General features: G+C 36.6%; 2 protein-coding genes across 2 annotated transcripts in view; one reads left to right on the top strand and one right to left on the bottom strand.

The window, feature by feature from the left end:
* LOC123869010 (suppressor of lurcher protein 1-like) overlaps nt 1–25784 on the bottom strand; it is a 297510-nt gene that overhangs the window by 118831 nt on the left and 152895 nt on the right. The window contains exons 6-8 of the mRNA XM_045911732.1: nt 7558–7714; nt 6309–6368; nt 2838–2926 (exon numbers count right to left, since the gene is read on the bottom strand). Coding sequence (XP_045767688.1) covers nt 2838–2926; nt 6309–6368; nt 7558–7714 — 306 coding nt within the window. The remainder of the gene's footprint in view (nt 1–2837; nt 2927–6308; nt 6369–7557; nt 7715–25784) is intronic.
* Nucleotides 21654–24660, top strand: LOC123869012. The gene is made up of 3 exons (XM_045911734.1): nt 21654–21799; nt 23069–23254; nt 23789–24660. The coding sequence occupies exons 1-3, from the start codon at nt 21755–21757 to the stop codon at nt 24059–24061; spliced, it is 504 nt and encodes a 167-aa protein (XP_045767690.1). The 5' UTR covers nt 21654–21754; the 3' UTR covers nt 24062–24660.

The raw sequence follows: 25784 nt of genomic DNA on the forward strand, positions 1-25784 counted from the left end.
GCGAACGTTCACGTCACGCAAGCGATATGTCATATCTCATACAGTTCCATACATTACAACGTCATGGTACGCGCTACGTCTACGCTTACGTGCTGCATACGCGTTTGGTGTGTCCCAGCTTTTAGGGTAAACCCCAAGCTTATTGTAGAAAAAACCCTACAGAACCTACCCTGATTGTTTGCGGTTCACGTCGGTAGAGACGTGATTGCTGACCGCACTTCCCTCTCGCACCCCTCCTCGTAATTCTAGGCTTTGTCTTTGAACTATGTCTACATTTCCAGATCACAAGCATACCTACCTGCCCAGAATACCTACCACCATGAACCGAACCCATAGTTAGAGACATGGTCGCTAACTCTGGGCCTCATAAGAAAGCTAAGAGACACTCAGCGAGCAATGGTGAAAGCTATGTTTGGAGTCCCTTTACGTGATCAAATCGAACATGAGGAAATTCGTAGTAGGACCAGAGTCACGAGAATTTGTTGAGTTCGACCAGAGTTGCGAAGCTGAAGTGGCAATGGGCTACTCTCGTTTAATGGCGTTTGCTCGCCACTAGGTGGAACGACATTAAACGCGTCGTAGGGAGCCGTCAGGCAGCGCAAAACCGCGACGTGCGGAAATCATCAAAAGAACCTATGCCCAGCTGTGGACGTCTATAGGTTTAAAATGACGATGACGATGAACCTCCATAAAACTAGATTTTACCTTGACACCGCATTATTCATTCAGAACTCAGTCTACAACCAAGGACTGACGGGTGTACGAATAAAACTCTCCATTTCCCAGCCATCGATCGAATAGTTACAATGAAATCGCGGTTTCCAAGTATATTGCTGAGGAATAATTCATTTCATATGTATGAAAGGGAATAGCGGCGGCATAAAATTGAATAGCGCGGAATAGGGGAAACATTACAATTTCAACAAAGCTTATCGAAACAACGTATATTCATAAGTTTTTATTATCGCTCAGTGATTCTCGAAATCATGTTCAACTAATCTAGGTAGATACGTTCGATTTTTAGGGTTCCGTACTTCAAAAGGAAAAAAGGAACCCTTGTAGGATCACTTACTTGTACCTACATTCTAAATCAGATTTTTATTTATTTTTATAAATAATAGTTTTTGATTTATAGTGCAAAATGTCGTAAAATACCCGAGTACGGAACCCTCAGTGCGCGAGTCTCGCACTTGGCTGGTTTTTAATTTTGTGGCATCTCTAATAAACTTTGTACCATCATCATCATGATCAACCCATCGCATGATAGTAATCCATTACGCAGGCCAGGTTTGGGTTGATGGAGAACTCTCAGGCATACAGGTTTCCTCGCGATCTTTTCCTTCACCGTTACATCAAGTGATATTTTAATTGCTAAAAATGCAGTATAACTCCGAAAAGTCAGAGGTGGGGACTAAACCTCCGACCTTCCGAATATGAGACAGACGTCTTAACCACTAGGTTGTCGTCTCGAAGGGTCCCGTTAGCACTCTTCGAATACGGTACCCTAATAGTACCTATTCCTACGTAAAACGAGAGATTGCTGCAAGTAAAGCAGGTAACTCCGTAGCTCGGCATGATGGATTGTTAAAGCTTGCTTTGTAGATATAAGAGTTTATATTGAACTCAACTCTTCCGTGAGTGCCTTACATAAAGCAGCCTTTGCACTTGACGACATTTTTTAAGGACGTTACCCACGGCGACTTTTTGTAGCGATACAGTTATAGTGCGTATCGTAAACGCGATTTTGAAACGCAATAATAGCGATACAGAATCGTGGGTAAAAGCACACAGGCCAGCGATGCATCGCGGCTGTATCGCTGCAAAAAGTCGCGATGGGTAAACTTTTAAAATCAATGCGTAATCCTGATCTCCCTTAAACCCAGTAGGTAAGTAAGGTTACGATTGCTTTAAGCAGCTTGTCAGAACATCGAACATCGAAACAGTGTAAAGGCATACTAAAATGAACGCATATAATAATAATTAAAGTCGCTTTAAAGAAATTTTTCAATACTGCCAATTTTTATTTTAAGTATGATATTGCCTGAGGGAGCTGAAAATGTGTAAAAGAACTTGCAACTTGAACGTGTAATTTACAAAACCGCAGGAGACACTGCAGCGACAGAGAGAGTCAAAACTGTCGTCTTGTCTAAAGGCACTTACAAGGCAACGGTGCTCAATAAATGTCACAGTGAAAAATTGTTTCAGCGCTTCTAAAAAGTGTTCTGTATGGAAACCCCAGCGTATCTTTAATCTTCATGGTACATTTATTCTAACTTTGCAAGTTCGTTGATAGAAGCTAACGATAATGGTATACCTGTTTGAGGTAATTTGATAAGCTATTTATAGTGGACTAGCTGACGCCCGCGACTTCGTTCGTGTGGATTTAGGTTTTTTGAAATCCCGTGGGAACTCTTTGATTTTCCGGGATAATAAGTAGCCTATGTGCTAATCCAGGATATTATCCATCTCCATTCTGAATTTCAGCCAAATCCGTCCAGTGGTTTTTGCGTGAAGGAGTAACAAACATACACACACACACACACACACACACACACACACACATACACATACAAACTTTCGCCTTCATAATATTAGTGTCATTACATTATATTTTGTGATTTGCCTTTAAGAGAAATCGTGCGGGTGTGCGGGGCGTCCCCCATCTCATACCCCGATTACCATCTCAACCTGTCGCGTAGGCACTATAGATGTAAGGTGATTAAATCTTTCGCTTGTAAGAAGTGTCGGGGTTGTGCTACTAGTAAAGAGCGTCACGACAAATTAGTTCAGCCTAACTATGTCTTCCCTATCAAAGTGTCTAACATAAATTAAATTACCTGTAAGCTCATTACACAGCATGGCGATCGCCGGAGAGTTGGTGTCCCTGCCATCGAACACTTTGATGATGTCCGCCCGGCGCAAGCAACTGCAAATAAGATCAAATATTAACTTCATTAAACTCTGACGAATGAACTTCGAACGAGGGGCATGCAAAAATAACTGAAATCTAGTCGCCTCGGCCCCGCTTTGCAAAGGAAACGAACTCATAAGGCCACCCATGGTAACCTTCTTCTTTCGTTTTTTTGCTATCGTAATAAAAAGTATAAATACAAGTGTACATAAAAAAATTATAAAACCCCCCACAAGTGAAGGCTACAATAACTATAAAAGAGCTAATAACTTTCAAACGGCTGAACCGATTTTCTTGGATTATAGCTAAGAACGCCACCTTTCAAACAAAAAAAAACTTAATTAAAATCGGTTTATTAGTGTAGGAGCTACGATGCCACAGCCAGATACACAGATACACACGTCAAACTTATAACACCCCTTTTTTGCGTCGGGGGTTAAAAAAAGAATGAGCAGTACTGACTTACTCGTACGTTAATGAGTTATCTAATTTAAGTGAGATGCGATTTTTTTTTAATTTTTGATCTGTTAGTTTAATTTGAAATGAGGTATGGTTATTTAATAACGTTTTAAGACATAGATAAGTTCTCAATTCCGGACGTATCAGGAAACTTAACGCAAGAATAACTTATCATCGTAAGAAAACTCTACCATTATAATATGAATAATGGAAGAATCACGACCCTCAGTAATGAGGAATTGACGCAGAGAGATACGTTCTCTATTTGTCCAACATACGACCGATTCCATTAAATTGCAGATTTGAAACTCGGAGATTCGCCGTTGCATCGGACACAGTTGTAGAATTTGTAGCTTAATCAAAGTAATCTAATCAAATTGATTTCTTTTTGGATCTCGTTTGATACTGGTTAATGAATCAAAGTACGGCAGAGAGCAATTTGGATAACATTTCAGTTTTATTTTGCTCGAATCTAGAATGTGTTTGATCCTAAAATTACGTTCAATATCCCTAATTTAGTAACAACAACGTACGTAACAACAAACGTACGTAATTTAGTAAGTTATACTTTTCTTACTGTAGGTACTTATCGCAATTAGGAATATGTAAATTATAATTATTTACCAATTATAATTTAAGTTATATACCAAATAGGTACAATTTTCAGAGTAAGAGAGGTCTACGCAGTACGCGGTACTATTGTGGTGGCGGTCAGCGTTATCTGTGGTTAGTAGGCTTTAATAAATGGATACCATGGGAAATACCTACCTCTCGTTAAAATTATACATAATTTGCCAAGTGACTTTTATATTCTCAAACTGGTCAGAACAATTTAATTTATAGATTTCATAATTCGGCAACGAAAATAAGATTTAATTTTTAGTGAATCAGTAAATGTTAAATATTTTATTGATTAAAGTTGTAATAATTTTTAACCCCAGACCCAAAAAGAGGGCTTGATCGAGAGTGTTTTTAGCTGTTATCCAAGAAAATCGGTTCAGCCGTTTGAAAGTCATCAGCTCTTTTCTAATTACTGTAACTTTCACTTGTCGGGGGTGTTATCAATTTTTAATTTACACTTGTACTATCTTTACTGAACACCCTTTAATAAACTGTAAAAAACAACATCGATTGTTAAAAGACAGTTTTTGGTACAATAATATGTAATGTGTATTAATTGTTAGTGATTCTCTCGGATTTTATAGTTTTAGATTCAGTGTGTAACAATGGGTTGGCATAAAAGTCTCTAAAAAATGTCAGGTTAAAAAAAGGTTAAATAAATTCTTATAGATAAAATGTTAAAAGGTTTTAAATCTTATAATTTAGAAAAAAGATTGTAAAAAAGCGCAGGGATAAATTACTTAATATTAATAGAGAAGTGGTCGTCTTAAAACAGGAGATTAAATAATACATATTATTGTTTGAATAAGTGTCTTCTCTATTTCAATCGGAACAACTTAACCGATCACGGTAACAATTTTAGCCCCACTCTCCCCTAATTATCATCTTTGAGCACTAAATTATCAATGCTCCAAATAACACAAGATGTCACAATACGATTCAAACGAGAATACATTGGAATGTAAATTCAATTATATACCGTAGCGATGGGTTATGCATTTAATTAAACAAGTATATGTGGAATAGTTGAGCTCATTAATGCAAGTGAGCATTCTGGTACTACTGTGCAAATGCAAAGTGTTGAAAGCATTGTTTGACACAGCTGATATTATTTACTATTAGAATTAAGTGTATATTGTTTTCATGTACATAATTAATTGGAAACTTAGAAGTGCGTACACAATATACCTATAGAGAGAGAGTCAGCGAGAGCCAGACCTTCGTTATTTTATACTAGCTGATGCCTGCAGCTTCGCCCGCGTGGATTTAGATTTTTAGAAATCCCGTGAAAACTCTTTGATTTTCCGGGATAAAAAGTAGCCTATATGCTAATCCAGGATATTATCTATCTCCATTGCAAATTTCAGCCAAATCCGTCCAGTAGTTTTTGCGTGAAGGAGTAACAAACATACACACACACACACACACATACACACACACACACACACAAACTTTCGCCTTTATAATATTAGTGTGAAAAGCTGAAAGTTTCTCTGCGCATTATCCCCAACACAGGGAAGAATAATCAGAAACTATGAAGTTTGGATCATGTTAGCTTTGTGCGATAACAGGTAACAAAGATGTAAAGAATCTTACGTCAAGTGTAAGTTTTTTATATTTTCTTCGGAATAGTATTAGAAATAATTACGTCATGCATTTCCAGGCACTTAAAAGTCGTGGCAACCCTCTGCCAGACACCCTTAAAGTTTACCAGTTTAAGGGTGTCTGGCAGGGGGTTGCCACGATTGTATCTCCCTTAATATTTTTATAAGAAATATTCTAAAACTCGTTTTTTGTAAACACTTCAAGCTTTGGAAATTGAAATTATTATCTCCGCGTTAAACTTTGTCTTGAAACTGTCAGATAACTTTTAGCCATAGCGTTGTTTCCAATTTTGTAGATACAGTTAGTGGAAAAACGGAATATTATTATAATAGAAGTTTTGATTGGTGGTTACAGCGAAAACCCATTACTTATTTAATGTTTTCATTCAAAAATAAGAAGTTAGTTAATAGTGTAGCCTTCACAGTTAAGTATAATGTTACGGTATTGTAACTATAATATAGTTTGTTTTAATAACAGATATACTTAATTATGTACATTTTTTTGAATTTAGAGATTTATTTCATAACATCAAGTATTTTCCGAAATTCCTATGGATTTATATTTCCGTCGAAACGTGGTAACATTTAAATTCAAAATTTCAACAAGGCAAGAGGTACCCACTCACTCAATATCAAATTCAATATTCATATTGAAGCATAAATGAAGCGAAGCGACGCCAAGCGAGGCTGACAAATAGAATTTCGCTACGCACCTTATATCCCCCTTCTGTAGGGAGACTTCTTCAAAAACTACCTTCACGCGATCCTTTGGCCTGAAAATGACAAGACCTGTATTACATTTCATTTTTACGATATAAGGGCAAAGATCGCGAGTACATTGGATTAAATCAAGCATCATCATTGTCCTTTATAGATAGGCAGGACATTTAATATACTTGACTGGTTCTGATACGAATATGATAACAATAACCGATTTATTTTTATTGGGAACAAAATACATAGAATCAATAAATTTATGTGCCTTTCTTACGCACGTATGAAAAAGGAACCCTTATCTGATCACTCGTGTGCATCTGTCTGTCTGTCTGTTTATCTATCTGTAGACTGTCACAACTCACAGCCAATTTGCTTCGAATCCACTGGACTGATTAAGTTGTCTTTAATGTAAAAAGTAATCAATTTTTGCGTCTTTGTTTGTTTGTCCGTTATCTAAGCAGTCGCGCATCGTCTATTCAATTGAGTTGAAACTTTATACAGTTGTGGTTGACACTTGTGTGAAAGTTTCTGACTTAGGTGGAACACGAGTCGCAACACATGGTGGGCAGTATAAAAGACATGTACTCATTGTGTTTGTATTGTAGACAACAAATCAACCGATTTTTCAATATTTTCTTGAGTTTTTTTCTTGGCTAGCTTTAGATATATTTATGAGAATAAATTCCGTTGCGACATTTCTCAAAGCATATGATGAATTGCTATTCGAGACCGGGCTCAAGGGAATCATGAAGTCAAAACTACATCACATCCCTGATTTTTCAAAATGAAACTTTTTTACTTTTCATGGAGGTAGCTGTTTTGCTTTTCTTGGGCATAAAATAAGCTTGATGTAACCCAATATATTATCTCAATAACCTTTAGCAATCTCAATGAATTTTGTTTTTCGTTCTCATTATGTGCACTATCATTAGAATATTTGAAATTTCCAAGTGAGATCGCTGGCAAGCGCTAAACTGTCATTGAATAAATACCGCAAGGCATCTTCATGGTCTATTATAGCTGAAGGTAGTCAGAATGCCACCGACACGTACGAAACTATTTGCTTCCTCGATTCTCATCCGTACTGTTAGGATATGAAACACCCTTCAGGCATCTTCCCTTTTAATATAGATAGGTACTTTTAAGTCTAGAGTGAATAAGGTAAGCACTCTCTAACTTTGGTTGAATCAACACTTGCCAGCAGATCTGTTTGCAGTGTGTATAAATTTAAAAAAAGTAAAGTACCTGGCATGAAAATGATATGAGCAGCGCACATTGTTGGGGTAAATGGACGGGTATTGCGGGCTGTATAACCGGCCGTGGGTCGGCTTGTTACCGGATCGGCTGAACTGGTAGTCGCACTCAGTTCCTGGTATACGGACGCCCTCGGTCTCGAATAGGCCTGAAAATAAAAGAGCACCTGGTTATACTTTTGCCAAAAAGAATAGTAGATAACTATACCGAGTCAGGGTACCTACTGAAAGAGAAAATTGAGAAAAAAAAATCATTTTATTAAGTATCTATTTTAAACTTATCATTATAGGTTTCATAGGCTTTGAAAAACAAAGTTTTCAGCATTGAGATTGGCTACGAAATCTTACTTTCAGTCAAGGCAGAAATTTTCAGCAAATTATTAATGTGACGTGCTCGAGAATCAAACTCTGATCCCTTATTTACGAGGTTAAATTCTTATATAGCTGCGCCAAAGAGGTCAAGCATAAACATTAACAATTCAAATACCATTATGGCACCCGGCAGCAGCGAAGCTTAGTGAAATTTAACGTAAGTCTGTTTTAAAAGCATAATGCTTGAAACATTATCGAGTAGTTTCTACTACATTAGGTAATTCGGGTAATTTAAACTTCATTTTGTTCAAAGTACCTATAGGTACTTACTTAGTCTTGATATTATATTAATTTATTTGGAATTTATTTTTAAAAATTGTATATGGAATCACCATATTGAAACTAAGTATTTAGTTTAATCCAAGTGATTTCATAAATGTTCCTTTTGTGAAATACATGTAAAATATTCTCGATCTTTACTATATTCGAGAACAAAGGAAGTTATATGAATTCAGTTACACTTGATATGGGTAAAGACATAAAATTTCACTAAACCTTTCTTCAGGGGTATAGAATATTCATGATAGGGACGACAGCGATCTAGCACCGATAAAAAGTAAACGAATGCAATCCCTAAAAAAGTAGGTTTTATAATTCAAAGCGTTCTCCGATGTTTTATTACTCGCTGATAAATTTTACATAGGCTTAGGTATGCGAAATAGACGATGTCTTCGACTTTGTCCGTGTGGATTTATACTTTTATAAACCCCGAGAAAATTCTTTTCCGATGATTTTCCGGGACAAAATGTAGCTATGTACGTCTACGGGATGCTACCTCTGTATTAAATTTCATCAGGGCCGTGGCCCGTGACAACAGACAGACAAACAGACACAATAAAATTTCGCATATTAGGTAAGTATGGATCAGTATGGATATAAAATAATAAACTTTTTAATTAACCAATTGTTTTATCTTTAATTGACTTCCAAAAAGGAGGTGGTGGGTATGTAAATATGGGTATGAAAAACACAAAAAAATAAGATTTCAGAAAATGTTAAGAAGGTAGTTAATACATAGTATACAAGTGTTTTAAGCGATTCTCATTTATTCTGAAAATAATGTTTTTCCAAAGTTTCATGGCAGAAGTTATGATACAGAAGACACAATGCTCGTAATCTTTTTACAGTAGTCACTTACACGTGTAAGAACCCACACAATACATAAAAGTGTTCACGCATAAATAACTTTAATGTCAATAATATTAAGGTTGAAATTCTTTCAACTTCATAGCACTCAGGTGAGTTTGCGTTTCATTACCGGCCAGGAGGCTATCTTTGAAGAAAAACTGTACATCACAGTGCACTTTATTGTTGGCTGATATTACACAGTACAGGGATATCTCATGTTACTAGAGCATGCAAAACATCCTACTCTGACCTTTCGAACAGGGAACTTCCCCGTTTCCCTTTTTGTCAAGAAGTTAAAAACGGTCAAGTACGAGTTGAACTCACACACGAAGGGTTCTGTACTATTGTACAAAAAATTGCATTTTTTTATTTTTTTTTTTACTCTTTACCTTTTACATTTACTTTTTACGTTCACGAGATACAGCCCGCTGACAGACAATCGATTGATCTAAATTCTGAAATCTATCAATTACTTACTTAGTAGCGATGTTATTTATCAAATACTAGCTGATGCCCGCAGCTTCGCCCGCGTGGATTGGTCAGATCCCCTGCAGCATCAGGATTGAGGAGTTGGACTCCAAATTTTTTATGAAACAATGTCGCAAAGTTCCTCTATCGATTAAAAAAGAAATGACGCAAATCGGTTCAGAAATCTCGGAGATTTCGGTGTACATAGGTAGAAAAACACAACTCCCTTTTTGAAAGTCGGCTAAAAAAGTAGCCTATGTTACTCCCTGGTCAATTCTCTACTTGTCTGTGAAAATCCCGTCAAAATCGGTTCAGCCGTTCCCAAGATTAGCCTTTTCAAACAGACAGACAGACAGACAGACAGACAGACAGACAGACAGACAAAAATTTTAAAAACGTGTGATTCAGTTATAGTATCGTTCAAATAACCATATGACCTTAATATGCGGTAGTTATTTCGAAATTACAGACAGACACTCCAATTTTATTTATTAGTATAGATTATATGGTACCTACTCTTTGATGAATTCCAATGTTGCGAAGTAAATTGTTGACCTATTACAGATAAATTGATCATTAATTTTAGCAGCTAATCATCTAATCATTAGGTGGGGGCGCGTTTTTTGACGCCTTATTATAAAGTCTGTTGCTTCATATGTATTTATCTCTTTGACGTAGTGCACTCGCGACCTACTTTCCATCTCTCACCTGAATTTAATGCAAATAATGCAAAAGGAAAACAATGTAATCATATTTCATATTTTTTAATTTAATAATATGCATGGAAACAAGCCAAATTCCAAAAAAATAATATTGGACTTTTGCTTGTATGATTGCAGTGACGTGAGCAACTTTATGATCCCAATTATTTTCCTCTGCTTCGTTGATTTTGTTACGTCAAGAGCAGTTTTATACCACAAAAAAAGCAACTGTTCCATAAAAGAATATTAGCCATATTTAATGACTAATATTCCCCTTTCTCCTCCAACTAAGCGTCAAGCTTGCGCTAGGAGTAAGTAGATACGACAATAGTGCATCGGACGCACCACACTTGGACCATCGCACTTTTGGTTTTCAGTCCACTCTTTTAACCGTTGAGGTATTGAGACTTATGACAAATTGTATGGAAGAGTCTACTGTATCGTTCTTCGTCTCCCACTCCATCAGTAGCAATGCAAGAAAATGATGGAAAAATACATATTGAACAATAAATAACTCTAATACATAGAAGACCTCTCCTGTGGGATTTAATGACGTAGAGGATGATGATGACTGAAGATCAATTTTTTTAAATGGGCTACATGGTTTAGCTCACTTCGCTCATCACTTCCCCCCCCCTTCGTTCCCTCAGCCTCGTAGGTTTGCTTCATTCAAGACCTTATTTGCAATCTTCTGGCTTCGCAATTTAGAAAAACACTCTAGCGGTAGGATAGACAAGATTGCTTCGAGTCGGACTGCTTAGATTTCGTTTAGTTTAGTTATAAGTTATTATAATTATGTCATATTCATAAACTCGGAAGGCTCTGACAGACAGACGGACATACTTAGAATATTAGCTAGTATGCGTTCCAGGCTTTAATTTACTAAACACGTCATTGCCGAGAAGGTCGTACTTTTTCTGATATAATCCAGAGCACAATAACTCTGTTTTATTTCCCGCACCCGGCGGCCATATTGAAAAAGTAATGAAAAACTCGACCACTCTACAAAACTCTCGTTATTGAAAAACTATTTCATCGCGGTGGTTAATTTTTTGAAATCCAGTTTTTTCTATTGTCTCTGTTTTGTTTTCAAGTTTCAACTATAACAATTTTTCAATGGAGCTTAATTTTAATTGATTGATCACTAGGGACTGTATTATTATAAAACAATTTGAGAGAGTTATTTTGAGCTTTATACAAGGTGTTAGATAATAATGTCCGTAGCATGCCAGCATGCTGAAGTTAGGCCGATGTGTAGATGTTTCATGGAGTACTCTTGCCTAGAAGATGCCTATTACACTTAATCGTCACTGCATTATTTGTGCACTATGGCATTATTGTCCAACTTAAACTGCTGTTGTACTACTTATTGATAGGGGTCACGAAAGTGAGAGATATCACGCAGAGGGAAAGAGGGGTCTCTCCGTCACTCGCTCCATACAAACGTAGTTCGTCTCTCATTGGAATATTAAACCAATCATACTCAATAAAATTTTGTGGAAACGTTCCGGGAACTAATATCTATGCCTGTGGTTTCCAGATTTCCGTTAAAATATTCGGTTTCAAAGTTACGCGGTCTTAAAAATTCACATACAAATCTTTGAGCCCCTGTAATTTTAAAACTACATATTTTTAGAAAAATCTAAAACACCACAGGCATATATATTAGTTTCTAGAATATGTCTGCAAAATTTCATGGACTTTGGTAGCTTAATATTAAAATGAAATTGGAACTACGATCGTATGGATAAGTGATGGAGAGAGCCCTGTTAAAGTGTTTCTAAATGACTCGTACTACCTCGGGGCAAGTGAACTTCAAATTCACTTAACACGTCTGAGCATAAAACACAATCTGATCTCATGTTACACTCCAATGGCTTTATATTTCATTTCAGTTTGATCCACACGAAGTATTCCCGCTTCCTGTGAGGAGAAATCACGCGATAATAATATAATTTGACTTTGTATCGAGATTAGATTGTTAAACGAAGCTGAACACTGTTGTTTCTTGCCATTTTAGTGATGGATTTATACAGCTACTTGAATAAGACTCTTGATGTCCTTTAGACGATAGGTTTGATTAAATTCACTGACTACTGATACAAGTATAACTATGCTGAACCTGCGGTTGCCGACATGTTTTTGGAGTAACTTAATTTTCGCCATTTGGGTGCTGACACCAGCAGTGAGCGTACTCGGAACTAAATGTTTGTAATGAGACAACTGTATAGTATCAGCATGAAGACTATTTGACAGAAAGTATCAATTTTAATTCTCGGTACGCTCGGTGGGGCGCTTCAAACCGGCACAAAAAATAACTGTCATTTTAGCACACCTCTTCCAGTGTACCTACTTGTATGTATCTATTTCAGTGACTAAGTTAATAAATATAGAAGGGCTATCAAAATTAAAATGCAAGCTGGCATATTATACAACTACGGAACCCTAAAAAAGAGTTGCAGCTCGCAAAATCAATGTTTGGAAAGTCGCTGGCCCCTATCATCCTTCCTATCATTCCTTGCTTCATTTCCTGGGAATCAGGATTTCAATTTATTGTACAGTGTGCTTCTTCTTCTTCTTCTTCTTCTCTCTGGGCTGGTTTCCGCACTTAAACGTTTCCGTCTGTTGTGCGTGCGTTGCCCCTCCCCGCCGAAGTCTTCACTCCAGCCATCCAAGCTCGCTCCAGAAGCCAAGTAGACCGCCCAGGTTGCCGAGGGCTTCATGAAGTGAGGTTGGGGATCCCAGATGGCGTTCTCGATGTTCTGCCACGCTTGCACACTCCAGGAGCACGTGCGTCGGTGTTTCATCGACCTCCATGCAGGCCCTGCACAGAGGACTGTCGGTAACACCTATAACGAAAAGGTGTTTGTTTAGTGGGCTATGCCCTGTTATGAGTCCCACCACCTTCCTAAGTTTACCTTTGTCCAGGCGGAGTAGTTTCTTTAGTAGTTAAATACAGTGTGCTGTACTGAATTTAACTACTAAAGATTTTTTTAAATTTGTTAAGGCTTGCGCTTGACTGCCTCAATCACACCAAACATTAGGAGATGATATAATTTGATGATGCATGATTAGACTTAGGAGTTCAAGCCTGCCTATATACGGTGCCTATTCACTCTACTCTCTAATTTTTAATTTCGTAAAAAAAGTAATGTCTCAAGTTATTTCCATCGTCATATATTTTAAGAGAATCACAACTTTTATCTTCCCTCTACCGAAACAACAAGGGTGAGTGGAGGTGCGAGTGCCCTGTTCGTTTCATTGTTGCCTTTACGCTGCGGCGGCGTATAAAATGCCCTTTAGTGTATTAAATTATGAGGATCCCACGGTTTCTAGGTTAATTGGCCCGGCGCCGTAGATAAGGCAGATAAACAGACCCTGTTGAGGCAGATCTGAATTATGTTTGGCCGGCAAAATTTACAGTACTGATTTATTGTACAGGTGGTTCGTATTTTACCAGGCTCAAAGTTAGGTACACTGATAGCTATAGTGCTAGCTTATTCTGCCGTGAGTCATGAAGTCCCGGGTTCGAGACCAGAAAAAAGTGATTGGATTTTTCTGCGCCAACTAAAATTTGGAAAGTTGGACATGTTGTTCGAATCGTCGATACCGCAAAGCCTTAAGACTAAGGTCTTTAATGAGTGTGTCCTACCTGTGATGACGTATGGAGCTGAAACGTGGACACTGACAGTTGGCCTCGTCCACAAACTAAAAGTCGCTCAGCGCGCTATGGAGCGAGCTATGTTGGGTATTACTCTCAGGGATAAAATCCGGAACGAGGAAATTCGCAGGAGAACAAAAGCGACCGACATAGCTCAAAGGATTAGCAAGCTGAAGTGGCAATGGGCAGGCCATGTCTGTCGCAGAACCGACGGCCGTTGGGGCAGACGTGTTCTGGAGTGGAGACCGCGTACCGGTAAGCGCAGTGTAGGACGACCTCCAGCCCGCTGGACCGATGACCTGAAGAAGGTGGCGGGGAGCGGGTGGATGAGGAAGGCGGAGGACCGTGTTTGGTGGCGCGCTCTTGGAAAGGCCTATGTCCAGCAGTGGACGCTTACAGGCTGATGGATGGACATGTTGCACTGCTTCGGAGACCCATAAACTGGTGCTCGTGCAGCTGATCTGTTCCAGTCATTTCGGACTGACTGAGTGCTATTATGTTTGCGCGGATACTTGTGCATTATAATATATATCCTGCGTAGTTTAGCTGTTGTGACTGAAATTCGGTCTGGAGAACAAAAAACTGAAGATGAAGTGAACATGAAGAAAATATATATTATAAAAACATGAAAAAAAAATACCAAAGGGCCACCTTATTTTTAAGTTTCTTATATAAATAGCTGTGTGTTTTCGAAAGAAAGCTCGCATAAAATCACTGGCTATAAATTAATTAACACGTGAAAGAATTTCCAAATTATTTCTTACAAATTCTTTTAGCGGGCGAAGGCTTTGTTAAGTGAAATAAAAAGCGAAAGTTATTATTTGAATGCGAAGTTAATTTTGCAAAGTGTATTATGAATTGTTAGAATAACACACCATTTATAACTTGAATGAAAAATAAAGGCTCTTGGTTTTCTTTTTAGGAGTCTCTAAAGTTCAAGGTCTTTACAGGTGTGGCATTGAATTAAAATCTCAAAGTATTTCATTTGACTGTTTTTTAAGGAATATTTTAGACGTCATGTTTTATTTAAACAACAGGTATAATAACCTTTTCCCTCTAAATTAGCGTAAAACTAGTACCAGGAATAGGTAGTTAGGTACAATAGTGCAACAGATTTCAGGCCGCCGCGCGGCGTCGTCCCCTGAACATTGTTGGTTGAGATTCAAAATTAGTTCAAACTATTTTAGATTTTTTTTTACTTATGTTTTAGTTTCTTTCTTTTTGAATGCTTCAATGTGTTCAATGTTTTCATATTCGCGAAAGCCGCAGACGAAGATAGATGATAAAAATTAAAATAAAAAAATTGTTATACAAAAAACATTCCATCTTGATTACATCTTCACGAGTGTTTGAAACAAAGTTCATCTTTGTTTCTGATACAATCCAGGCCGCAATAACTCTGTTTTATTTCCCGCACCCGGCGGCCATATTGAAAAAGTAATGAAAAACCTCGACCACTCCACAAAACTCGCGCTATGAAGAACTATCTCAACTCAGGCGGCTAAAATTTCAAAGTACCCATTTTTATTTTTATTAATTTAAGATGAGTTAGTGTAACAAGTGATCTCTTTAGTCGAGCGTTAAATATGACCGAGCGGGGCATTGTCTGTCTCAACCACAATATGATATTATGTTCAAACACCACGTGCTTCCTTGCTGGTACAGTAAACGCAAAACAAATAATATGTAGTCCAATATGATTGCAAGGCGTATGGCTTTTCATCGTTCGAAAATATACCTTAGAATAAGAACAGACTATGTAGGCATAGTCTTCTGAAAATGAGAAGGATTTGGCAATATCTACCACGCTGGTCAACTGCGGATGACATTTTAGCACGTGACATTTTATCCTATTACTATCAAACTACCACTTCATTTTATAAGTATGTAGTACTTAAGTATATTGTGTGTGTGCTGTTTTTATTTTTTCTAAAATAGACGCAATTTTAAACTTATTTTTAGATTCTTTTTAATTGAACCTATTTTCTTTGTCTAAAAAAAAAGATTCCGACGAATTGAGAACCTCCTCCTTTTTTGGAAGTCGGTTAAAAACAACAACAATGTTGTTATGAAATGTAATATTGTAATAATATAACCAAAAAGGGCTCATCCGCTTAACTTATTATCAAAATCTTTAGTTAAAGTAAGTGATTTTGATGATAATTACAGTGATAGCTTGTATCCCGGAGACGGACATAGGCACTTTTTATACTAAAAAATTAGAGTTCCCATGGGAGTTTCAGAAAACCTAAATCCACGAAGACAAAGTCGCGAGCATCATCATGGCGGTACATGATATAAGTATAATAGGTATTTTACTCATCAACCATGTATAATTTAATCACGTCACGTAATGTCTTCATTGAGTACTCAATAACTAAGTATATAGAGTAAACCTTATTAGTCTACGTGCCTTATCTGCACACCTGCAACTGACTACCGAGTACTGTAGACTGCAATTTAATTGAAGAGGCACTCAATTAGCGTAAGCGAGTGGAAAGAAAATGCAATTTAATGTGTTATGTTATACTAGTTGATCCGCTCGGCTTTGCTCGGGTGACATTGGATATACCAATATTAATCATAATATACGTATAGCCTACTAGATACCTAATGCCTGCAATTTCATCCGCGTGGATTTAAATCCATACTTCCATACTGATATTATAAATGCGAAAGTATGTCTGTCTGTCTGTCTGCTACGTTTTCAACCCAACCGTTGAACCGATTTTAATGAAATTTGGTACAGACTTGGGATACATCCCGGGGAAGGACATAGGCTACTTTTTATCCCGGAAAATGAAAGACTTTAAAAAAATCGAAATCCACGCAGGCGAAGCCGCGGGCACTCCCTAGTCTTTTATAAAGTCCGTGGGAACTCTTAGATTTTCGAGGATAATAAGTAGCCTGTTGCTCTCCCGAATGCAAGCTTACTCTGTCCGAACCACATCTAAATAATAATTTAAAACTCGTCAAAATCGGTTAAACGCATTGGCAGTTAAAAGATAACAGAAAGCTAGACGGATAAACAGATATAGGTACTTTTGCATTCTTGCAGTATTTATGAGTTGTTAGATATGAGTATTTTCCGTACTCGAGGAGTGTTGTCAAAGCTGGTTCAATTAGGCGAGAAAAGAGACAGATTCAAGTAAGTTCCAAACTTGCGAGCAACATTGTTAGTGCCTTGTGTACATTCTTCAGACACGTGCGAGCGAAGTCCTAAGAAAATCTTATTAAATCTTCAACTCAGTCTAACAACGTACATAAAACTTTCCTTGTAAAAATGTACGCAGACATTATTGTCGAAGCCGGCGTGTCAGAAGCTTAGCTTATAGAGTGAGAGACAGCGCGTGCCAGATCTTCGTTATTTAAAAAAAAGTAAAAGGTTCTCTGCGTATACCTAGTCCCCAACACTGGGAGCGACGATCAGCGACTACGGAGTTTTGATCATGGTGGCTATGGGAGATAATAGCTAATAAAGGTTTAAAAACATGTAAACAGGCGTGGCAACCCCCTGCCAGACACCTTTCAAGCTTTAAGGGCGTCTGGCTGGGGGTTACCACGATACTATGTGTCTGGCAATGCATGACATGATTGCTAATACTATTTCAAAGAAAATAAAGGGAAGTTAGGCTTTATACTTTGACGTAAGATTGTTTACATCTTTATTAGCTATCATCTTGCAAAGCCACTATGATCCAAACTTCATAATCACTGTTCGTTCCTCCCTGTGTTGGGCACGATACGCAGAAAAACTTTCAGCGTTTATAAAATAAGGAAGGTCTGGGCACGCGCTGGCTCTTAGTCCATTACGAGATGAAACAATTCGTTATAAGATCGTATTTAATAATACGATCCGATATCGGTTAGATACCGTTCCAACCAACGCCGTGAAAAATAATTTTGACCATCAAACGAGCTAAGTCAGTTAGTTATTTGAGGCATGTTCTAAGACAATATGTAGTACCGTCATGTACTAGTATCTCCTGCAGACTACCATGGGCCAAATCAAAATGAGGTAATGACGGATAACCTATAATAAGTATAGGGGAGTAAGAAGTAGAAGAAAAAGATCTTTGTTTTTCCAATATATAGTGTTTTCCCGAAAACCTTTGTATATTACGGCATGTAAACATATAAGACCACCTGTGCGAAAACTGTTTAAGTCGGCGAGTACGATTTTTACGTGTTCGAATATCGGAGACGTCCTTCGACTTTGGATCCTTATAAGAAATGCGGTGACATTTATATCACTTCTTAACTTCCATACTTCGAGTTTCTTCGTCAAAGAAATTTATCTCTTATCCTGAAGCTTCGAACAAAATGAACACCCCAGAGACTTATATACCTACCTACCAATCCTACCTATCCGATATACAATATACAATAGCGATTTCAAATCATACCTTTACGGCGACTCCTGGGGATTCCTAGATCTATAATATTGAATTGAATGTACAAGTATGAGATATTGTTATGCGACAATATTTACAAACAAAGGTTATCATATTTTATTTCTGTAGCACATAAAAAGGTTCCGTATGTGACTTTACAATTCCATACTAATATTATAAATACGGAAGTGTGTCTGTCTGTCTGCTCTTTTTTCACGGCTCAACCGCCGTACTCTGTCTCTCTCTGTACCAAACGAAATTTGGTACAGAGTTAGCTTACATCCCGGGGATGGACATAGCTGGCTTCTTTTATCCCGCGAAATCAAAGTAGGTAGTACGGGACTCTTAAGGGTCTATCCGTTAAACCAATTTATACAGAGGTAGCATACGTCCCGGAAATTGACTATGGCAAGTTTTTATCCCGGAAAAGCAAATAGTTCCCACGGGACTATTAAACACCTAAATCCACGCGGACGGAGTCGCGGGCATAATTTAGTATAGTATAAGTAACTACTGAGATGAAAAGTCTAATGATTAAGACGTCAGCCTCCTGTTCGGGTGGGGGGGGGGAAGAGGGGGGTGGAAATCCAGGGTTCGATCCTGAGCACGTACTTCTACTTTTTCGGAGTTATATTATGTGTTTTAATCAATGAAATATCACTTGCTTTAACAGTGAAGGAAATCTACAGGCTCTAAGCGTAAAGCTTGTGCTAGGAGTGGGCACGACAATAGTGCGACGGCTGGGGTTTGAACCGCCGACCTTTCGGAATTCAGTCCACTCCTATAACCGTTGAGCTATTGAGGCTTAAATTAATTAATATAATTAGTGATTATCCATTTTGAATCTAGGTTAATAAAGGAGAATATTTTTCACCATGAATATTCAATTTTCTTGAAGGAAAACTTGCGGAAGTTATGTGCTATCGCATTTTAACTTCAACCGCGTTTACGTTACATAATTTCTTTTAGGAATAGAGGTAATAATAATATGTAGTCAGAAAAGATGTTCTTGATTTTAATATTTAGGTATAGTTCACGGTTCACGGTATTGTAGCTCTTTTAAAAATTATATAAAAGAAGTTCATCATTGTTTCATTTTAAACCTTTTTAAATTTTTACGACGTGTAAAATAATTATTTTATATACAACATTTTTTATTTGTTTTTATAATTTGAACATTCAATCGACACCAATGGCAATTATAGCCTCAATAGTTCCACAGTCATGGGGCAGAATGTAATGAAAGTTCATAAATTCCACCTCACATGGTGCGAACTAATCTCACTTATATTTCCTTAGTATAAAATAATTAATTAGAACAAATTATGAATTAAAAGAAATTAAATAGTGAATTAATTGCAATAAATTATGAATAGTATCCAGAGCTTTAAAAAGCTAAAAAACTTGTAAACTAGCTCGCGAGCACTTGAAAAAACTAGAGAGACTAGTAAATCCCGACAATTGAAAACACAGACACTCATTACTTTCCTAAGGCGCATACACGACAATAGAAAAAGGGTGAAAAGGTTGGAGCGGCACTCACATTAGCGCCAGTGCTTGATACGCCCCAGTTTCCGGGTCGGAAGTCACTGTACGCTCTTCGCTCTATGCTGAATCGTGATTATTTAGTTTGGAGATTTGAGATATCCATACTAATCCATACTAATTAATATAAACTACACGTTATAAAACCACGATTTATCTGCATGGATTTAGCTTTTTTATACCGGGGAACTCTCAATAAAAGTTGCCTGTGTCCGTCTCCGGGATGCAAGCTATTTCTTCACCAAAAAGGTAATACCAGCTACTTTATTCACTTTGATTTGGGGTTTTAAACGACCCTGTGGGAACTTATACATTTTTCGGGATAAAAAATAGTCTATTTTGGCATTTGATTGACTTGCAACTTGCAACTGAAGATTCTTTTCAACCCTAGTGAACACAAGTCTTCTCTCAGAATGAGGAGGGGTTTGGCCACATAGTTCACCACGCAAGTTTGAATTGGCAGACTCCACACATCTTTGAAAACATGTAAAAATTTTAGGCATGCCGGTTTCATCAACAACCCTTTTCAAATTAAAAAAAATATATATTGGACCCATGGAACAAGGACTAGGAATTGTATTTTGTTTTAAATTTTCAATGTACACAGATTTTGTACAAAGGCATACGCCAACTAAATAGAATACAGTTGTTTGACTATAGAAAAATAGTAAAAAAGGTTAGAGCGGCACTCACATTACCGTCCGTGCTTGATACGCCCCAGTTTCCGGGTCGGAAGTCGCCGTGAACGCTCTTCGTTTTGTGCAATAACCTCTAAAACACGAAATAGCTGCCCAAAGGTACAATATTCGTGAGCATTAAGATATTAAAGCTTTATTTACATATTTTTGTGGCTAGGTACCTATACCTTTGCATTTTTTATTTCATTTCATTTGTTTTTAAATAAACATACTTTTAAAATTTTGTCATTCAGAACCCTGAGCACCCTGTCCTGAGTGTAACATTTTCAAGTAGGTTATAACTAACGTTATTTTTGATCGTAGGTGTGGTGGCTTCGATATCAATGGATAAACCATAAAACTCTTCTGAAGAATCTCTTTGCTTTGACAGTTTTAGACTCATGAATACTCAAAGAGCCGAAAAACATGACGACCATGTTTTTAAGCTACTAATGTATATATAGCATGTAGGAAGATATAAAAATACTACCATACTGGGTTACAAATTGAATTTTTAATCCATTAAATGTATATTTTATTCATGATCTATAAAATTTTCTTTGTTTTGTTCGAACAAAAGTGGACATAGTTATTTCAGTTATTGCAGCAAACATAATTGTACGTAATTCTAGTATGGGTAGAGTAGCGAAATATGTACACAGATTTTTATCTCAAAGGGTTGCAAAGACTCAAAGCTGACGCTGCAGTCGCCGAGGCGTGGATTTAAATGAGGAGAGTCCCTAGTTAGTACCTAATTGAGAGAGTGCTGAATTTTTTTTTTTTGGCAACTCTCATTCCACTACAATTAAAAAATTCTGTTTATATGAACTTCGTTTTCAAGAAATTTTACAACAATTTTTAAATTAGTTAATTAATTCGTTTTAATACTAGGTTATACCCTCGACTTCATCCGCATGCTCTACACCATAAACACCTATTTTCACTCCTTAGGTGTTCAATTTTCATGCCACATTTCTGAGCAAACTGATATCTCTCAATGTGAAATTATTTGTTTTAACCTTCAGACAACACATACAAATAAAATATTATCACTCACTGGCAATTGTAATGATTTACTAGAATAAGTGCATTTGCGTCCATATTGGAATTGATAATCCTGTACGGACGTGACAATTTCCGTATTTAAAAAAATGAATAATAAAAATCATGTATTTATACAGGTAACCCGACGGAAAGGGTTTAGTATTTTTTTATTTGTACAAGCTATATTTGTTTAAACAAAATGTACACACACTCAATTTTTTTCATTGCCGCCATTATTTGTTGCGTAAGCATTTTAATATAATTATTATTATATTTTGCTTTTAAGATTTTCCTTTCAAATTATTTCTGTGAGACAATAATTATGCAAAACTAGGTTATGCCCGCGCGTTATTAAATAACTTATATCCAAGATAACATGGATACAAGATATATATTATAGTTTTTTGAACCCCCAGGAAACTATTTTCTAGCCAAATTAGTTCAGATGACTCCATGATCACAATGATGTGGCGTGATAGAGTAACAAATATATCAAAATATTACTATAGCTTTTATTTTTAACCCCCGACCAAAAAAGAGGGGTGTTATAAGTTTGACGTGTGTAATAGATACACAGTGTGTATCTATGTATCTGTGTATCTGTCTGTGGCATCGTAGCTCCTAAACTAATGAACCGATTTTAATTTAGTTTTTTTTGTTTGAAAGGTGGTTTGATCGAGAGTGTTCTTAGCCATAATTCAAGAAAATCGGTTGAGCTGTTTGAAAGTTATTAGCTCTTTTCTAGCTAGTACCTACTGTAACCTTCACTTGTCGGGGGTGTTATAAATTTTTAATTTACACTTGTTATACTAATCTATACTACTAATAAATAAAATTCAAGTGTCAATTTATAATTTCGATATTATACCTCATATTAAGCTCATATGATTAATTGAACTGTACCATAACTGAATCACACGTTTCTAAATTTTTGTCTGTCTGTTTGAACGGGCTAATCTTCGGAACAGCTGAACCTATTTTGACGTGGCTTTCATAGACAAGTAGAAAATTAATCAAAGAGTAGCATGGACAACTTTGTTAACCGACTTTCCAAAAAGGAGGAGTTGTGTTTTCTATGCTATGCTGCAGAGGACCTGACGACCAAAACTGGTAGCACTTAGAATCTGTCCATTATAAATAATTGATATTGGAGGTACCTACCAAGTAAAGGCTTTATCGTCGAACTCGAGGACCCAATTCCTCGACCCTGATGCTCAAAGAATTTATTTTCCTTAATTGTGATTATCCCAGATGTGGTGATTTTTACAGATTCATCTGTTTAAATGTTTTTAAGAAATTTGGTAAGAGATACCTTGCATCTCGGGGAGAAAAGTTCCCACAGGATTTTTAAAAACCTAAATCATAGTTAAAAATATTTGCGTGATAATAATATGTACTTTTACGAAAAAGTAGTGATTGCATTTATAGTTTTTCCGTAGTTTTCAAAACCCCTAAAATATATTTTAATTTTTGTATTGATGGATCTGTTACAATTTTTTTCTTCCACGTACAGGCACAATGTATACCGCTCGACGCGTCTCACAGCGAGGCATCATCGACACGCGAGCTTAATCTTGTCGTGAAAAATTCGACCAAATCCTCCGATTATCATCTCACGCCGGTGATGCGTGAACTGGAGAACATAGACCAACAGATAGAAGACCAGCTTCAAGCTATATTACCGTACCTCAACTTCTTTGTAAGTGCTATGGTTTTCTACTAGTTACGTAATCAAACATCTCAACCGATCACCAACCCACTACTGTTACTAGTGACAGGCTTCGTTACACATAACAGGCATGCAAAAATAGAGGTATTATTTGATATGCTCACAAGATTTTTTGTAGCGATTCTAAATGGCGACAGTAGCGATACAGAATTGTCGGCAAAGGTACACGGGTCAGCAACGCATCGCTATTTTTAACCGACTTCAAAAAAAGGAGGAGGTTCTCAATTCGTCGGAATCTATTTTTTTTTTTTTATATTTTTTATGTATGTTCCTCGATTACTCAAAGACGGCTGGACCAATTTTTTCGCGACATTTTTGCGGATATATCGCCGCAAAAAGTAGCAGTGGGTGATAACCCTTACGCCTGTATTATATACCTATGTACCTAATATTATTGCGTGCCAAAACATAAGTTGTTACAAAACGGGCAGTCTTTGTCCTTTGCTCTATAAAATTTTGCATAACGAGATGGTTGAAAGAATTAAATTGTTGTTATTATTGCAGTTCGATTCGTTACTCGGAGAAACAAAACCTGATGATGAAGACGATGATTGCGTCAACAACATGGTGATTGAGCTGGTTCCAGATGAAACTGCAACTCAACCAAACGAGAAAGCAGACAAGAAATCCCAACCCGAAGATAAATCTGAACCAAATCCTGACACTGACAATATTGAGAGAAAATCTGAAGACAAATCCAATGACAAACCTGTGTCAAACTCTGATGTAGCGTCTACTCCAGAGGGACCAGTTGATAACGCTCAGACAAATCCTTAAAGCATGTAATATTATACCTATATCAACAATATCAACAATATCAACTTAATAATAAAAATTATATTTTTATCTACCTATTTATTATGAATTGCAAAATTTATTGTATTTAAGGAAGAAAAACAAACGCTTATAATATTCATTTTCTAGATTTTTTGCCTATGATTTATTTTTAATTTATAATCTTGTTTATTTTTTATGATTTTTCCTGGTTTATCTTGGGAAAGATAAAGGGTTTTCAAACTGGCTCGAGTGACTTGAATAATTTAATATATCCTGTATGAAAAATAATAGTACCTATGCACGGTACATCTAAAATCATAGTAGGCATACCTCAACCACTTATACAGTACTTATGACACAAAATTATTGTCCTTGAAAGAACTTACAAAGTGGACTTGAAATAATATTAGTGTAGGATAAGTATTTTATTAGTGGCCGAAAGTGTAGGTGTAGGTTTGAACAATTTGGTGGTGTTAAGTAATATTAAAATGACGATTTTTAAAAACTTCTCCGAAAAGTTAACTGTCGTCAACAATAAATATTGTTATTTCTATAGATATGTTTGTGTCATGCGGAAAAATGCTTTTTATTCACTACAGTTATTTTAAGTTTTCTTTTTTGTAACCTTTCATTAGTATTTTGTGGTGCAATAAAGTATACACATTACACATACATTCAGTATCGGATCAAAGAAAATATTAAACTGCAATCTTTAAACAGGGTGGTAATTATTAAACTTGGTCAAATATTCCACCAGACCCAATCTAGTATTGAACAAGACAAAAGAAAATGGAAATGGAACTCTTGATTCTTTGATTGGCTAATTTCAACTAGGTATAGAAACGATAGGTAGAGAAAAGACATCGTACCTATATTATAATAGGATTGTGATGGAATAGTCGACTTAGACTCAATCGATTTAGAAAAAGATATTTATTATTAAACTCGTTGAGTATTTTTATGTATAGTTTTATAATATTAAATAAAAAAAATGTTTGTCTGTCCGTTAGCTCGTTTGCTTTGAATTCGCACATAATTCATCCGATTGAGTTAAAACTTTTTACAGTTATTAGAATGAGAAATATTGGTAAATCCCAACATTTATCACCAGAACTATATATGTACATAGGTTATCGCAGTAAGCAACTTATTGCTACTCGGAACCAAATGCGTTGATAAAGGAACTTTGTGTGATAAAAATGCGCCACAATTTAGTGCAGTGTGCTTGGTCAATAACCTCTTGAAATAATAAATTGAAAACAAGTACCTAAAGTGTACGATGAGTTGCACTTTTCTGAAGTAGTAGCAGGGATTTGGAATTTCATAATTTCTTAATTTCTTGTATGGTCTCGAGAGTACCTACTTACTGCCCTACCGGCAAAACCGTGCCATACCATGGGTATGGGTTTAATGAAACTGCCATACTCCTTCCAGGTTACCCCGCTTACATATTAGATTGCATCATCACTTACCACCAAATGAGATTGCAGACAAGGGCTATCTTGTATCTGAATTAAACAAAAGAAAGTCTCAACCTGTACCTACTAAAATACATTAAGTTTCACGTACCTACTCTTTTAACAAAAAGTATGAGAAAGTAATGTAAATTGAACATACTTAATTGAAAATTAAGCGAAACGAACAGCTTGGTATCCTAGGACACAATACTAATAAAATTACAGCAAACTTTATTCGTTTGTACTTACAGCGGACATTTTATAAG

The sequence above is a fragment of the Maniola jurtina genome, chromosome 10 (assembly GCF_905333055.1).
Source record: "Maniola jurtina chromosome 10, ilManJurt1.1, whole genome shotgun sequence".
Classification (NCBI taxonomy): domain Eukaryota; kingdom Metazoa; phylum Arthropoda; class Insecta; order Lepidoptera; family Nymphalidae; genus Maniola; species Maniola jurtina.

Coding starts and splice junctions, on each gene's coding strand:
- LOC123869012 (XM_045911734.1), top strand. CDS start 21,755: ATGTACACACACTCAATTTTTTTCATTGCCGCCATTATTTGTTGC. Junction 21,800..23,068: donor TTGCCGCCATTATTTGTTGC/GTAAGCATTTTA, acceptor TTCCACGTACAG/GCACAATGTATACCGCTCGA. Junction 23,255..23,788: donor TACCGTACCTCAACTTCTTT/GTAAGTGCTATG, acceptor TTATTATTGCAG/TTCGATTCGTTACTCGGAGA.